Source organism: Protopterus annectens, chromosome 8.part0 (assembly GCF_019279795.1).
Source record: "Protopterus annectens isolate FY-2018-M chromosome 8.part0, PAN1.0, whole genome shotgun sequence".
In the NCBI taxonomy this organism is placed as follows: domain Eukaryota; kingdom Metazoa; phylum Chordata; order Ceratodontiformes; family Protopteridae; genus Protopterus; species Protopterus annectens.
Genome location: NC_056741.1, coordinates 90,150,260 through 90,168,304, shown reverse-complemented (window position 1 = coordinate 90,168,304; position 18,045 = coordinate 90,150,260). Strand labels below are relative to the sequence as shown.

General features: G+C 37.2%; 1 protein-coding gene across 1 annotated transcript in view; it reads left to right on the top strand.

Annotated features, from left to right (window-relative positions):
• Nucleotides 1–18,045, top strand: part of LOC122808665 (CD209 antigen-like protein E) — a 512,375-nt gene that overhangs the window by 311,054 nt on the left and 183,276 nt on the right. The window contains exon 5 of the mRNA XM_044079641.1: nucleotides 6,767–6,888. Coding sequence (XP_043935576.1) covers nucleotides 6,767–6,888 — 122 coding nt within the window. The remainder of the gene's footprint in view (nucleotides 1–6,766; nucleotides 6,889–18,045) is intronic.

Genomic DNA, 18,045 nt, shown 5'->3' with positions numbered 1-18,045 from the left:
TAGAGTGCTAATGTGACTTTGATTTCTTGCAGCAGTCTGTGGTTTACATAATCACAATAACTTTTCTGTGTTTCTGGGTGTGTAATCAATTTAACAGTTTTAAAGATGTTTTCCAAAAATAAATAAATAATCCTCTCTACACTTTGAGCTATTGACAAAGTCTGGGAATTTGTTTTTTTCTAAAGCGAAGGTCAGCATTACAGCTCAGTAAACTGTCAGTCTGTGAGTAACTTCTGCACAAATTAAAATGTCTGAATGTCAAATGGCTTTAGATTGGAGGGAAGTTTATTTTTATTTTTTTTATTTTATTTTACATTTGTTTACCGGGAAAGTCCGACAGCGGAGGCCCGGGGAGAAAAGCTCCAAAAATAACACAAAACAATATAATACATGAGAGAGAGAGATAGCACATTATGGATGTAGTACTCATACAATATGGCAGAGATTACATCTTGTAACAGTGAGAATCATTGCGGTACAGAATAAACTTACAAACATTTTTTTTACAGTTATAATTACAGCAAGGCAAATATCAATGAGTTAAGTTTTTAGGAGAAAGTTGTTTGTACATAGCTGAAGCTCTGAAACAATCTTTTGGTATGGATTAACTTGAGGATTGACACAAGTTATATGTTTACACCAGTATGTAGCATTATAGTTTATGGTTTTGTTATTGATTTACTTTTTGCCGAGCAGTTGTTTGTTGATTTATTGATGATCCTTTTGGTGGTGGGAAATTACATGGATGAATCCATCTCTATTATGATTTTTTTTTCAGATATTTTGACTTCCAGACAATTTCATTCAGTGAGTGGGTGTCATGTGATTACTGAGGTTGCCTATTTTACATGTAGGGGCTTTTTTGTGTGTGTGTGTGTGTGTGTGTGTGTGTGTGTGTGTGTGTGTGTGTGTGTGTGTGTGTGTGTGTGTGTGTGTGTGTGTGTGTGTGTGTGTGTGTGTGTGTGTGTGTGTGTGAGATTTAATATGTATACTGAATATAATTTTGCAAATGGAATTCTTAGTTAAACATGCCCCTCTTCTTGGGCAACTAGACTTGAGTAACCAATATTAGATCTTAGCCATCCAGCTGGGAAAGGTTAGTATGTGGATTTTCCATCTGGTTTGATGAAGGCTATGCTACTTACCCAAGGACTACATTTATGGCTATCCATCCAGCCATCATGTTGCTGAACTACATTGTTTGATAATGAGAGGAGCTTTTTACAGAAGTTGAAGGTTTTTGTGTCAAAAACCTGTCCATAAAAAGTGGCTTGTTTATGTTGCAGTGAAGGCTGTGATTTTTGTAGTGAGCATTTTAAGTATAACCAGTATTTCTGAGGTAGAGGAAGTCTCTTAAGGCAGGATCTTTCTTAGCCTGGAAAGCAAGCCAATGGTGAAATTTATAGGGGCCAGTGAGAGACAGAGGAAAGCAAGAAGCTTTTTAGTCTGTTTAGATAACTAAGTGAACTTAGTCCTTTGACCTTTTTTGGCAGAAATGGTTGTAGTCTTTCTTTTGGCAGGGTGTTTTGTTGAGGCACATGTCAAAAGGGGCATTGCACTCAATAATGGCTCTTGTAAAGGAAGAATACAGGGATGTTATGACCTCTTTGTCCATGGATGAGATACCCTTACTAATGAATTGGGCCATGTAAAAATCTTTCCTTACAACGGAGACAACGTGGTGGCCAAAAGTCAGGTTTCTATCAACCTGGGAGCCCAAGTACCATACGACTTATTGCATGCTTACAACATTGTTATTAATGTGATCATTTGTGGGGACATCACTCTCTTCAAAGGAGATGATGATGTATTTTTTGGCATTTAGCATGAGGCCATATTTCTGGCACCAGTTATTTGTTTTGGTGAGACCCTCTTGTAGCTTATTAAGACTTGTTTTATTAAGTCAGTAATGTGAATTATTTACTTTATGGCAAATTTGTTGGGTTATTTTTGTGGATTATAGTATTGCAGGACTGCTAATGGTGACATTTTACGTAGTTGGACTGCTGGAATGGTTTTCCCAGTGAGAAATGCTAGTGCTGTAGTGAATATCTGTTTATTTGTAATATATATATATATATATATATATATATATATATATATATATATATATTAACTAAGATGTTAGAGTTAACTGTTAGATTAGAGAATTGTAATGAGAATTAGAATTTTAAGGCAAATATTAGGCATTTATTACATTTATTCATTGTTCAATTGCACCTACAGTACAGCCAGGAGATCGACTGTGGTCTTCCGGAGCAACAAAAGAGTTAACTATATGATATATTTTATATGTGGCCCCAAGACCATTTCTGTTCACTCAATGTGGCCTCAGCAAGCCAAAAGGTTGGACACCCCTGATTTAGTTCAGCAGTCCAGTCATTAATATATGATACAACAGTTCTCCAAGCCAAGCCAATTGCACTTGTGCAATCATCATCATTAAGTTGAGATTTGCTTCTAACTATGGTAAGCAAATCATCCAACTTTTGACATGAGGAACAAAGATCACCAGTGTAATCAGCTGCTACCATTAAATATGCATAGTGTTAATTACACTGTACAAGATACTTGTGCATTAGCAAATCGTTAATTGCATACTCATTTAAGGAATCCATATTCAGCTTTAACGGAATAAAATATTGCAAAGGAAAAAAAATTACACAAAGTCAGTAGCAAGAATACAAAGGAACTTAAATCAACTTCTATGACAAAAATTATACCAGCAATATCCAACTAAATAATAAAATATAATAAAGTTGCTCTGACCATACAAGTTCTACCAGCCAGAAAGAAGTTTTAATTTCTTTACATGCAGTAGCTTCTGCTCACTATAGCTTGTACTCACACCTCCTTTTAACAGTAAAAATAAATAAAACTTCTCTTTCCAGTCAACTCCACAACAAATCACAAACGAAGACGGGATTGTTTTGATATGCTCAGAATTTTCCTCTCTGCAGTCTGTGCAAATTTATAGCTGTCTAGGTCCCTGGTGGTGGCTAGAGCTTGTCTGTCCAAAACCTGTCCCTTTCTCACAACCAAAAGTGAAACTAAAGGTAAAACAACAAAATATGAATCAAAGTAAAGCTTGTTAATAAGCAGTCTCTTCCTACCTACAAACAGTTAAAAATAGTGATAAATGCAATATAAATTCAAATAAAACTGCTCTTACCAGTCAACTCCACAACAAATCACAAACCAAGACAGGATTGTTTTGATATGCTCAGAATTTTCCTCTCCGCAGTATATGCAAATTTATAGCTGTCTATGCCCTGGTGGTGGCTAGAGCTTGCCTGTTCAAAACATATCCCTTTCTCACAACCAAAAGTGAAACTAAAGGTAAAACAACAAAATATGAATCAAAGTAAAGCTTGTTAATAAGCAGTATCTTCCTTCGTACAAACAGTTAAAAACAGTGATAACAAATGCAATATAAATTCAAATAAAACTGCTCTTACCAGTCAACACCACAACAAATCACAAACCAAGACAGGATTGTTTTGATATGCTCATTGCATTCAAGGGACTATCACCATGATGGATGATTATTAACACAGCCTTATAATAACTCCCAGCATACAGGACTTTTTACAGTTAAGACAAGATTTCATGTCACAGTTATTAGTGCTATTTAAAGGACCATGCAAATATCACTAGGCAATATATATATATATATATATATATATATATATATATATATATATATATATATATATATATATGTGTGTGTGTGTGTGTGTGTGTATATATATATATATATATATATATATATATATATATATATATATATGTTCATAGGTTCATAGGTTCATACTAGGCTATCTGCCCTAGGGCATTTATAAGCCTAGCCAGAGTGTGTTTGGCTTTTGCCACCCATTTTAAATTAATTTTGCTATGCCCTTTTTCGAGGTTAGTATACTGTGCCTCTGTCTAACAGTGACACAGAAGTGATACCCGGGGTAAACCTACGATCTCCCATCCACTCATCAAGATTTCTCTTAAAGAGAGTCAATGAGGGACTCTGCCTAACCTAGACTGGGATTTTATTCCAGAGTGAAGGGAGGCTCTGGGTTATGAATCTGTCCCTCCAGCATGTCCTATTTATTTCAGTGCCGAGGTTCAAGTCTCTCGAGCGCATAGCTCAATGGAATTTGGATTTCCTGAGGTGCAGCATGTCCATTAATTCCGAGTTGGACATGGCTTTATACGTCAGGCACAGATCGCCACTGAGCAGGCAGTATGCCACTGAGTAGAGCTGGAGTTTCTTTAACCGGGCAGCATATGGCATCTGTTTGAGCCCTGTGATCCTCTTGGTGAGGTACTTTTGGGGTCTTTCCAGTTGCTGCAGGTGTCTGGTAAGGTACATCCCAAAAGGGACATTATACTCAATTATGGGCCTGATGAGGGATGAGTAAAGAGGCACGATGACCTCCCCTGATCTAGATGTGAATCTCTTCATGATTAGGTGGGCTATATAAAATGTTTTTCTAACCACTTCGGCCATGTGGTTGTCGAATGAGAGATTGCTATCAACTTGGATCCCCAGGTCCCTAATTACTTCTTCTGTACTTAATGGATTACCACCTATGTGGTAATTTGTGGGCACTTTGTTTTTGCCAAAGGGGATGACTATACACTTTTTGGCGTTTAGCTTGAGGCCATGGCTCTGGCACCAGTTGTCTGTTTCTATGAGGCCCTTTTGGAAGATGCTTGTGTTGGCTGGAGAGTCGATTATGGTGCCCAGTTTGCAGTCATCTGCGAGCTTGGTTAGCCACAGTCCTTCCATGTTAGCCTGTACGTCCGAGAAATATATACTGAACAAGAGAGGTCCCAGGACTGAGCCTTGTGGGACGCCACTTGTAACTGGTTTGGAGGCTGACATGGCTTCAGCAATTCTAACCATGTGGGTTCTGTCCTTGAGCCAGTTTGCAACCCATCTAGTGACACAGGGGTTTATATTTAAGCTGGTGAGCTTATCTATAATTCCCAAGTGGGGTATTGTATCGAAGGCTTTTGCGAGGTCCAGGTAGGTGGTGTGGACCACCTTCCCCTCGTCAATGGCCTTGGTGACTGTTTCAAAGAAATCGACCAGGTTTACAAGGCAGGATCTGCCCTTAACAAAGCTGAACTGGGTAGGATCCAGTGTCTGTAGGTCCCCAATATCTTTATTTATGAAGTCCATAATGATCCTTTCCATAGCTTTGCAGACCAAGCTAGTCAGGCTTATGGGGCAATAGTTTCCAGGATCCGTTGAGGCACCACCTTTGTGGAGAGGGACCACTGTTGCTGTACACCACTCTTTGGGTACATATCCTGTAGAAAGGCTGAGATTGAACAGTAGTTTTATGTTTGGGTTTAGCTCTTCTTGGAGTTCATGTAGGACGCAGCTCGGGACACCGTCTGGTCCCATTGATGCTGTGTTTTTTGCTTTGGAGAGGGCGGCTCTTACCTGAGCATCTGAGATGTCAGGGGGGCAGCACTCTGCTGGGATGGATATTTGCCCTTTTGGTGGGGAGGGGGGGAGTTTGTACTGAACCTGTCAGCTAGGATGTTGGCAATGTCTGTGGGTTTGGTGTATTTTTTGTAATTTTGGACTAATTCTGAGCATATCTGGGAATTTCCACCCAGGTTCCTAACATAACTAAAGAAAGCCTTGTGATTATCCTTAGTGTCCTGTGCAATTTTTCTCTCTAAGCTGGCCTTAGACGATTTTATGAGTGCCCATAGTTTTTGGCTAATACTGATCAGAGATGCCTTCCCTTTTTGGGATTTTGCTCTATCATGTAGTAGCTTCCTCCTTCTATTGTATAGTTTGTTTATGGCTGGGGTCCACCAGACAGGACGTCTGGCTTTGGAGGATTGGGTCTTGGTTTTATTTGGGATTGCTTGATCCATGCCTTCCTGAAGGTGTTCATAGAATGCATTTATAAAGGATTATGCGGTCTGGGCCGTATTTTCCACAGGCCCGGGGGCTTTGAAGGATTCCACCTTGGTTTTGAGGAGTGTGAAATTTGCTTTAGAGAAGTTTTTCACTAATATATATATATATATATATATATATATATATATATATATATATATATATATATATATATATTATTTTACTATACCTGCTCTATTAACCAGATAGTATAATTAAAGAAATGTGCATTATATTCCAGAACTATATAGGAATATTCCATCATTTAGTTTTAATGGCAGGGGGGATTAATTGCATGTCAGCCCACACTTAGGGACATGTTTAAAGGAAATACAGTGAGCTGGAATGTTAAGTTGCATAACTATCATAACAATAATATTCTAGAACCATTTACATTAAGGTGCAAATTGTAATTTTTTTAATGGATTGTGTTTTATTCCTTTTCTGAACAGACCTTTATTATTCTAAAATAAAATATATTTTGCATTCACAGAATCGCAGTACCATTCTGCATACTTGATTCTAGGCATCAGATTATACTAAAATGTGGTTTGCTTAAATAAATCTAAAAACATTTTGAAAGAAGTGACCCATTTCTTAATGTGACAACCACTATCTCTTTCAAACTTATGGAAATGGTAAAAGTTCAGTAATAATTCCCAGTTTACCTTTATTTTGGTAGAAAATGTAATACAGTAAAATAAAAATATACTTAAAAAACACATTTCCTTACTTTGCAACTTCCTCTTACCTCACTTTCTTTGTTGCTTCAGAAGAAAACAGTGCACCATATTCCATTATTATTATTATTACTATCATTAATACAAGTGCTTTTATTCTTGGCAGATTTTTTTAAAGAACTCTTCAAGCATAAGCAATACTGGTTTCTGGATTGGATTTACTGATCAGAAAGAAGAAGGAACATGGTGCTGGGTAGATGACCCAGCATGCAATACAACTAGCCCAAAGTGAGTATACAAATTAAAAAAAACAGTATTCTTGATTGCTTTTACATTAATTTTTAGTACTTATACACAACAATTTCATTTAAAAGCATTTTTTAAATTTTCATCATTTTATTTATGTTTTTGTACTAGGCCATACATGTCGCCATATTATCAAAAATGGAATCAATTAAATATCCTGCAGAATTTCTGAATTTAATTTGTCACTGTAGTACTTCATACAGAAAGCTACATAACTGTATGACATTGGAAAGCATTTTTAATTCAGACGTTTAGTGTGCATTTATTGAGAGATTCTCTGTTTAATGATCTTGAGTTTTTACAGGAAAAAGAATGCACAACCTCTGCCTGCTTATAACTTACATTTGTTTGCATTTTATTTATCATACCATTTATTTCTCTTCATACTGATGGTTTGTCAAATTTTCAGAGAAGGCTTGCATGAAGAATAAATGTGCAAAATGTTTTATTTCTGTGATTAAAGAAAAGGAACAAAGATATAAAATCCAGAGGTTGGCTAAAGAAGTTATGAAGTTGATACAACATACAAGAGAGAATCATACTGCAGAAGGAAGTTTTCTGAAAGCACTTGCAGTGATTATGAGAAAAATAAGCAGAGGACATAAGATCTTACTGAATACAAGATCTTAATGTATACTTTGCTTAAGAATCTGTTTTTTTTCAGAGTTTTATATCTACGAGCATAGAAGACTTTAGCCCTATAGTCCTCAGTTTGATTTCTTAAATTACTAGTTGCCTAATGTGCAATTCTGAGCAAGTCACCTATATGGACAGTGCACCTAGATTGCCGCTGAAAGGGTGAGTTCTATCTTCTAACGTTAACTAGTAATAAATAAAGACATATATCTTGATTGTCAAGGTATATCGCTGTTGGATGTATGATGGCTTGATGATGAAGATAGAAAGGAGAAGCATCTCTTTTCTCTATTGAGAATGGGTTTATATAGTTGACATTGTGAGATAAAAGACAGCAGTATTACTTGCATCCAGAGTCATTGCCAAATTAATAGATCTTAGGTCTGGTTGTTAGGTGGAAATGCATAAAAGTGTTAGATGGTGGACTTTCTACAGATCCAGGCAAATATAGGCCAATCATCCTCACCAAATTTAGATATCATCATCATTGTCATCAGCCCCCCCCCCTTTTTCCCAATTTTTCTACATGGGGTTGGGGTATCATGTTAACTGTTGTCAACTCTCTTGATTCAGTGCCACACTCCTGCCTTCTAAAACACTCATGACTGACTGTCGCAGATCTTCTTTCACACAATCTATCCACCTCTTTGTCTGACATCCTCGCTTCATCTTACCTTCTTTCTGCCTGTCCCAAATGTTCCTCAATATATTGTCTTCTGCTTTTCTACATGTGCCCAAACCACCGTATTCTGTTCTCTTTGGTCTTTTCTGCAATTGGAGCTACTTTGGCTTCTGCTCTTATGTCCTCATATCTTTGTCTGTTCCATAGTGTGCATCCTACCACCTTTCTCAGGCACTTCATTTCCATCACCTTTAGCTTCTTCAACTGTTCTGCCTTTACTGCTCAGGTTTCTGTACCATACAGTAGTACTGGTCGCACCACTGTCTTGTATACCTTACTTTTCAGGTTCTTTGGCATTCTTCTGTCATAGACTACACCTGATACTCTATGCCATTTGGCTGCAGCCCCTCTGATTCTAGCTTTGACCTCTTCATTCAGACTACCCTTCTTCTCAACTACTCCTCCCAGATACTTGAAGCTGTTTACCTGTTCCACTATCTTCCCTTCCATCTCTGGTCTCAATATTTTCTGATTTCCCCAATTTTCTGCCATTACCATCATCTTAGCTGTGATTAGTTTCATCCCAGGTGCCTTCAGATTCCCATTCCATTCTCCTATCCTTTACTGAAGTTCTAGCACAGAGTCTTCCTGTACTGCCACATTGTCTGCATACAGCAGCTTTGTCGATCTGTACCCTCCAACCTGTTTGCTAATGCAGTCCATCACAAAAAGAGACCAGATGGCTTAGTGGTTAAGGTCTTCACCTCCCATGCACGGAGTACAAGGTTTGATCCTGACCTCCAACCAATGCCTGTTTGAAGTCTGCATGTTCTCCATGTGCCTCTGTGGGATTTCTCCCATGTTTGAAAAACATACTGAATGTTTCCATCTCAAACTCGCCAATGAATGGAGCTGTGAGCAGCAGCATAGACTCTACATGGTGTCTTATAGGGGGAAAATTGTACAGATTTAGATATGAACCATAGCAGAACTCATTTATGCAGACACAGACAACTTAATATCTCTAGATCCCAATCAGTTTGGTTTTGTGAAGGGAAGGTCCTGTCTTCTGAACTTCGTAAGTTCATAGGTTGCTTCATAGGCTAGTACTAGGCTATCGGCCTTAGGGCCTATACAAGCCTAGCCATAACAATTCCATGGCTATTGCTTTCCACAGTATTTATGTATGTAAGTGATTTCCATTTGGGAAGCCCCTGATCTTCTGGTAAGTTACTAGTGAGTACATCCACGTATATGGGTTTGTGTGTCTTGTCCTTATTTAGTATAGGAAGTGTGTGTGCACTAACAACCTGTTTGGCATTTGATTTGTCCTTATGTGAGAGTCTTGCCTCCAATTTCATAGGTAACTACATCTCTCACATAAAGTATGTGTTTGTTTCAGGAGAAAGTGGTCATCAGTATACATGAAACAATTGCTACATTGCCTCAGGATGCCTATGTCTATCAGGTTGGCAACAGAGATGAAGGGAAATTGCCTGTCCATGATAGCAGGTTCTTACTATATGCTTTATTAGGGAACTAAAAAGTTAGCTATGTTTTCCAGATACCTACAGAGAGACTATGATATTACTTGTAACCGTTGTTCTTACAACTCTAAAACCATTTTTACTTTGTTCTTGCATAGTTTTACCTTAAATTATTACAAAACTGTATTGGGCCCTTTTTTCCTGCACTGTTAACAAAACCCTGCCACTGCAATGATAAAAAAGCCATATACTCCTTTCCAATATTTTTATTATCACCCAAATATGCTTTCTCAGAAAGCACATCGACTACAAGCATTGCAGACTGGCATCTTGTCCCGCATACCTTTCTCTGACTTGCAGACTCTGCAAACCTGAAGAGACTCTGTCACTCTGGCACCCAAGCAATCTGAACTGTAATAAATGCCATCTGAAAAATTAACTAATGAATGCCTTCAATTCCAAGCACAAAATAAAAATGTAGCAACATATCAAGTCGGCTAAAAGCATTGCGGCTTCAAAGTCTGACATACCTGCTAAGTTTGGAAAAGCTGGAATCACACACACACTCCAAATGCCAGCTATATTTCAGTAATCTCTAAAATTGTAACATCTAATGCATATCTAAATGATGAAATAGGAACAAAATCCAGAATACTACAATGGACAAAAATTCAAGTTCACAAATATATACTAATTGCTTACAACTTTGCAATGGAAACCTGTTACCAGGAGTAAATGTCAAACACTACATACAAAATAAATGAATTAATCAGCAGGGTTATGCTGCTCCTGCTCTTGTATCAAGTGTCTGAAAAGTTTACAGAGGTTGTGAACATTGATTATTTGTGCACTCTGCTTATCTGGATCTGGCCAATGCTTTTGAAACTTTCCTTGTGTTGGTGTTGTTAACTAAATAGACAAGCTTAAGGTAAGTCATTGAACCACAAGTATCAGTATGACTCAGAGTGTAAATGACCTGAGACATACCTCGCTAGACTATATGAGGTGAGACATTATGGAGCTCTCAGAATATGTGTCCCAGCATGATATGAGTCTAGCACTAAGCAGCATTTTACGTTCTCCATAGATGATGCCACAATATGAACAAAAGATGACTGACTTTAATAGTTGGCTTAGTTTTTGGTGTCATTCTAAGGGGGTGCAATATTTGTCAGCATGGAAGGATATGGCCAACAGACCATGCTGCTTTGCTAGGGTTGGTCTGTAACTCTTCCCCCTAGGCTTTTGAAGATTATCTAAAACATTGTCTTCCCCATAGTGCCTTTTTAGGCAATGACAAACTGAAAGTACTTCTGACATACCAAATCAAAACCAAGAAAATCTAAAGGTATTACTGCTCAATGCTAGGAGTCTAAACAAAAAAAACTGTACTCCCTAGAAACTCTCTTCACTCTAGAGAATGCTGACATCTGTGCAGTCTCTGACACATGGTTTACAGCCATGGAGAACACACCAACAGTGCAAAGGTATAATGCCTTCCACACATATAGAACAGCTACTACACAAACAGGGACTAAAGGTGACAATGTCATAATTTACATCAAAAATAAATATACCTCAAGGCTGGTCAAACAGGAGAATGCACTTGAGCTTCTCCATGTTCAGATCACCATAGGCAAAATCCAGTTTCACTTCCTTGCAAGCTATAGGTCCCCCTCTATGACCCAGGAAACCATACCATGTATTTAAACTTATTGGAAACATTCACCATACACTAACATTTTCATGGGTGACTTTAATTACCCCACTATTACCTGGGAATTCTATATGATTCCAAATGTACAAAAGTGGAGATTCATGGATTTTGTAAGCACAAATTCCCTGGGCCAGATTGTCAATACACCAACCAGGGGCGCAACCATACTGGAACTAGTCCTCACTAACATGGGAGATTGCTACACATCCCCTAGTATTATGTCTTACCTGGTAAGGTCAGACCACAAATGGTCTCCTTTGAAATAAAATAAAACATGCCCCCCCCCCCCATGTAACTCTAGAACGTGCAGTAACTACTTTAAGGCTAACTTCCTGCTATTAATGGATAACCTGGAAAAATGTTAAGCCCCCATAAACCCTGAGAACATTACTGCCATTGCAGAAATGTTCACAAATCTTGTATGAGCGTGTTATTAGCTGCATAGAGGCAGCTATATCCACCCAAAAGAAGAACAGAACTAACTCAAAAAATAAGCCACTTTGGTGGAATCAATAGACTGTGGAACAGAAGGAAGAAAATCATGGCAAAAATTAGTAGGTGCAGCACCCAGCAGGATTAAAGCACTCATCAAACTAAACAAACAATACAGAGGACAAATAAAGTCTACTAAAGGTAAATTTGGCTTCCCAGGCCAAGGACAAAAACAAGGCATTCTTTAGCTATGTCTGCAACCTGAAAGGCAATACACAATTGTGTGCAGAGCTCATTGTAAATGGAACCACCTATACTGAGTCAGAAGATACAGCAAACATGCTGGCTGACCAATTCAGTTCCAGCTTTACCCTTCTCTTCCCCTCACCCTTCCATCAGGAAGTAACATCAAATGTAACTCCCCTGCTATCACCAGGGAACAGGTCATTAATGCTCTCTCCAAGAAGAAGAAAACTGCATCAGTGGGCCCACACAGTATCCCAGGACGCCTTCTTAATAGTATGAAGCATCTCATATTAGGCCCTCTCGAATTGCTATTTAACTGTAGCCACCAAAAAGGCTTTTTACTTCATTAGTGGAGAACAGCAACAGCTATCTCTCTGCATAGAGGTGGGCCATTTACAGAGCACAGAAACCACAGGCCAATAAGTATTACTAGTCTCATATGCAAAGCCATAAAAAGAATTATGATGGAGATGATCAATAGAGATGTAGTAAACCTCCAGACACTGGACCCAATCCAGTTTGGTTTCGTCAAAGGCAGGTCATGCCTATCCAACCTGGTGGACATCTCTGAGAAGGTCACCAAAGCAATGGATGAGGGAAGAATGGTTCATACTGCCTACATTGACCTGGCCAAGGCATTTGACACAATACCTTACTTGGGTATTGTTGATAAACTCTGTAGGTTAGGTGCAAACCTTTATGTCATCCATTGACAGCTAACTGGATAACAGACAGGACCCAGGAAGTTAGAATTGGGGAGTCCACTTCTACTAAGAGGCCCGTAACAAGTGGAGTCCCTCAGGGATCAGTCCTCGGACTGTTCCTTTTTGGCATTTACTTTTCTAAAGTCAGGGCCAATGTCAATAGTTTATGGCTGACTAAATTTGCAGATGATTGAAAATTAGGAACTGTCATTGAATCCAACACTGACACAAATGTCCTCCAGAAAGGGCTGACGCAGACAAACAACTGATGTCAGAACCATGGACTAAAACTAAATACCAAGAAATGCATAATAGTATCCATCATAAAGTCATCCACCCCTTGCAACCATCATATTTTCAACACATCTCTTAGAGTTGACCCAGTGGTCAGGGACTCGGGACACAGATAGACAGTAATCTAGCCTTTGACCATCAAGTGCCTACAGCAGTGAGAAAATCATTCTATGTTGTTTAACGTATAAACAAAGGTATGGCATCTAGGTCCAAGGAAGTCATTGTTCCACAGTATTCAGCATTCATCAAACCTATCATTGAGTACAATGGGTATGCACCTAATCAGGCATATCCAACAATTAGAACATCCACAGAGGTTCCTCAGTAAAAGAATACAGGGTATAAGTTGCATGTCCTATGCAGACCACTACAAGGCCCTATCCCTGTATTCTGTCTCCTACAGGCTGTTGAAGGGAGATCTATGCTTGGCATATAGGACATTATCAGACCCCATTTTAATGGACCTCCTGCATATCTACAAAACAAACAGCACCAGAATTAACCATTTTAAAGAATTAAACTTTGCCTGTGATATAAATATGACTTGCTGGAGAAACAGGTATGTATCCCAGAGATTACCCCATCTCTGGAACAGGCTCCCCATCCATGTGAAGCACAGTTCTTTCCTAACCCAATTCAAATGAAACTTGGATACTTGGAATAAGAACAGGAAATTCATTCCAGGTTTGGCACCTATGTTGCTAATGGACACAGGCAGCCTGTAAATGGTTGATCTCTCAGGCCCCTGCTTGTAAGGGTCTATATCAGAACATCGAAGTACTAAAACTTAGAATATTCTGATATCAAGCACTATTCAGAGAATGCTAAGAATAGTGAAGCTGCAGAACAGCGAATTATTTCCTCGGGAAAGTATTTGGTTGGCCGTTTCTGTGGCTTCGCTATTCTTAGCGCTGTGGTGGAAAGTTACGGGTTGGGTTCAGCTAAGTGTGTGATTGTCTGTACGTTAGGGTTAGGGGTGGGTTAAGTGAGTTAGGGTTAGGGCGCAGGTTAGGCATGTGTGCAATAGTGACAGACTTTAGGGTTAGGGGCAGTTTAAGTGAGTTAGGGTTAGGGTGCGGGTTAGGTGAGTGTGCGATAGTGACAGACCTTAGGGTTAGGGTTTGTGTTAAGGTAAGTGTGTAGATAGTAGTGTATGCATAGTTTAGTGTAGCATTAGATGTAGGAATTTAAGTGTATGTGTGTGGTTGCTGTTTGTTTGATGTGCTTGTGTTGTGTGTATGTGTTTCGGAGCAGTGAATTTTTTCCATGGGAAAAAATTTGCTGTTCTGAATGTTCGATATTTTCATGTTTAGATGTTTTGGGGCCAATGAAATAGCGTTTGCTATTTTCATCTTTTGATAACGTAATATAAATGTGCTTGTAAATGTTTCATCTCTCAAGCACTTATTTATACTTGTTAAGGGTACCAGAACTTCTCAGAAATATGGAATGAACAGCTATACCTATAAAGGCCTTTATGGTCATTAGCCTAGTAAACACCTATGAAACTATGAACCTTTAGTATATATAAATAGAAGGATATAGCTCAACAAAAAAGGCTCCAACGATATCAAGGAAATCAAAGACTTGCATCTTTCAACTATCAACAGATTAGTACAACTGTTATTATACTCATTAACCTACAGCCTGCTCCTAGGTGACCTGAGGATTGTTTTGCAAACCAGGAAAGACCCATTCTTATCTGACCATCTCTTTCTTGCAAAACTATTGGCTATGCAACCATCCAGACTACAGGCCTTAATCTCCACAAGTGAACTTATCGCTGGAGATATAGGATCTTAACTCTTTGTATTCCCAGTTTATGGAATAAGTTACCACGGTGGGTCAAACAGAGTACTACTTTGACAACCTTAAGGCTAGCCTTGATGATTGGATGGGTAGACACAAATTCACACCAGGATTGTTATGTACAGTCCTGGTCACTTTGGGAGGTAAACATTATTAAGTGTTTGAGAAGGAAGGCACAAAACTTTAAGTGTGAATATGGCTAGGGTCTTATGATTCTTGAGATCACTTGTCTAGTATTGTCCCTATGAATCTATATGCTTAGGGAAGAGAACTAGTTACAAATAGTTGGACCTTAAAAGTCACAGCAGATACAGATATTACTTCTCTTTTTTTTTTTTTTCTCTAGTTCATTTTTTATTGAAAATTTTAACAGCAAACCATCAATATATGATAATGGAAATATTATAAAGTAAATAAATAAATATATATATATCTGGAGCATTTCTCCCCGGGCCTCCGCTGAAAACAGGCTCTGTGGAACCTAGTCAGACATTCCCGGCCAACAAATGTTAAATAAATAAAAAAAATAAATAATAAATGTGTGTATCCAAAAATACAGTAAGAAACAACAACTAAAATAACTATTTACAATAATGTCTACTCTAAAACAAGGCTTTTTAAACATAATAAATGCGATAAGTAGTTATTGGTTAATTACTGAAGCCTGTTTATCCAGCAGTTCTTTGAATTTCAACCATATATTATATGAAGATATAGCTCTAGGTGTTCTGGTCTTGATCATGATAAGTTCAAGATGACAGACTTCAGTTGACAAGTATATAAATTCTTTCATAGTATAAGTAGTCTCATTCTTCCAGTATTGGTGGTGACTTTTCTTGCTAGTGTTAAAATATTTCATAAGAGAGGATATTTTGTTTTTGTGATTCAAGTGGGAATATGTGTAGTAAATAAAATAAGAAATTTGGTCAGCATGCATTTATCATTAAAAACTGCCTGTAAAAGAACATTTATATGATCCCAATATGTTTTAATTGTTATACAATTGTAAAACATTTGCTGTCTGTCAGCTTTAACATTTATTTTACATCTCCAACATCCTTTGTCTTTATTAGACATCAGTTCAACTTTATGTGGTGTAATGAAGATTTTATGCAAGAACTCCCAAGAGAATATCCTTCACCTTTGTGATGAAATAGTTTGTTTTAAAGACTGGAGTATTAGTTTTTATCATTCTCACTTGGGGAATTAATATTAGCAATTCTAAAAATAGTCCCAGTAGTTTTCTCAATAATATGCGGTTGGTGTCTTAAGTACCTTATATGTTTAGATAGAAGTCCCTTTCCAATTATATTCTGGTATATTAGAATAACAAATAATCTGATGAATTTGGGGAAAGAATTTCTAACTATTGGTTGAATTAGATTGATCTTAAGTTCAACTAGTTGTCTACAGTTATGAATTTCCAACCACATATCTTTGCTTAACTCAGTTAATGATACGGTCAACATTTTGTAACTTCCCGTTGTCTAGTAATTGATACGAATATAACAGATTTTTGTCTTTAAGTGTAATCATTGTTGTTGAGTTTAATGTATTAATACTATTTTGAGTATAGGCAATTGGAAATACAAAGAAAATCCATGGTTTATATTCAGGGTTTCTGAAAATGAAATTTTTAAATATGTTTATTATCTTGTTAATATAATAAGAGTTAATTGGTTTGATTTTATTTACTGTAAAATAGCCTTTGACTAACCAATGACATTTATTAATAGCTATTTTAGTATGATATGACATTATTATATTATTGGATTTACATGAAATGTCATCCAGAATATCATTATAATGGCCTTAGAGAGAGCATTATAATTATTATTTAACCAAGGAATTACTCCCTTAACAATTGAAGAGAAGGAATATAATTCCAAATCTGGAAGGTTAATACCACCTAACATCCAATCTCTAATGTGATGGTTTAAGTCCAATCTAGGCTTATTAGGGACCCATAGGAATCTCAGTAAAAAGAAATTAGACTCTTTTATATAATTTTTGCAAGTGGAGGGGATAAAGATTGCATTATATTTAGAAGTTTGGGAAGGATAATCGTTTTAATTAAGGTGAGTCTCTCTCTTCCATAGTAAAACAAATATTCCATTTATTAATAGTTTATTTTATAGAATTTAACTTATTATTGTAATGAAGGGTTGTTATATCTTTGATATTATCGGACAAGATTATTCCTATATAAGTGATTTTACCATCTTTCACAATGTATTTATGTAATTTTGCATCTATTTTATTAACATTATAATTAAAAGGTAGTATTTTAGTCTTATTCTCATTAAAACTGAGTCTGAGATCTTTTGGAATATGTCTATTTTATTTATTTAACATGTGTTTACGGGGAAAGTCCAACTTGTAACAAAGCCAATTTTCAGCAGAAGCCCGGGGAGAAATGCTCTAGATGTATGTCTTTGTGATGTGGGAGGAAACCAGAGCACCTGGAGGAAACCTACATGAACACAGGGAGGACATGCAGACTCCACACAGAAGGCACCCCAGCCAAGAATCGAGCTGGAGAACCTCTTGCTGTGAGGTGACAGTACTACCGCTCCACCACTATTGCTTGGAATATTGCGATAAAAGAAGAATTGCAATCAGTCCAAGCTAAGAGAATATTATCTGCAAATAACTGTATTTTAGAGATTACATTTATTATTTATTAGTATGCCTTTGATGTTCTTATTTGAGCTTATATAATTTGCAAAAGGTTCCATAACTAAACCAAAAAGGAATGGAGATACAGGACAACCCTGTTTAGTACTTTTAGTGATCACGATTGACTGGGAAGTATATGAGTCTGTCTTAAAATATGCAAAGGACTTTTTATAAAGAAGTTTAATTAATTGTAAGAAATTGTTTGAAAAGTTACATTCCTCATGTACTAATAGCAAATATTTCCAGCCAACAGAGTCAAATGCATATTACTTCTAAATGATTAACTAACTTTTTTTTTAAATGAGCATTAAATATAAAAGAAGTGCCCATTCAGATGCTAATGTATTTAAATAATAATATCAGGCATACTTGAGAGTCAGACAGAATTAAGAGTCCTGGTTTGATAGCCTTTGAAATGCATTAAGGATCATAGTGGTTTTTTTTTTGTTTTTTTTTTATTCTGGAATTAATTTCCAAGTTGTTTCATTTAAGCCAATCTGAGACCATATGACA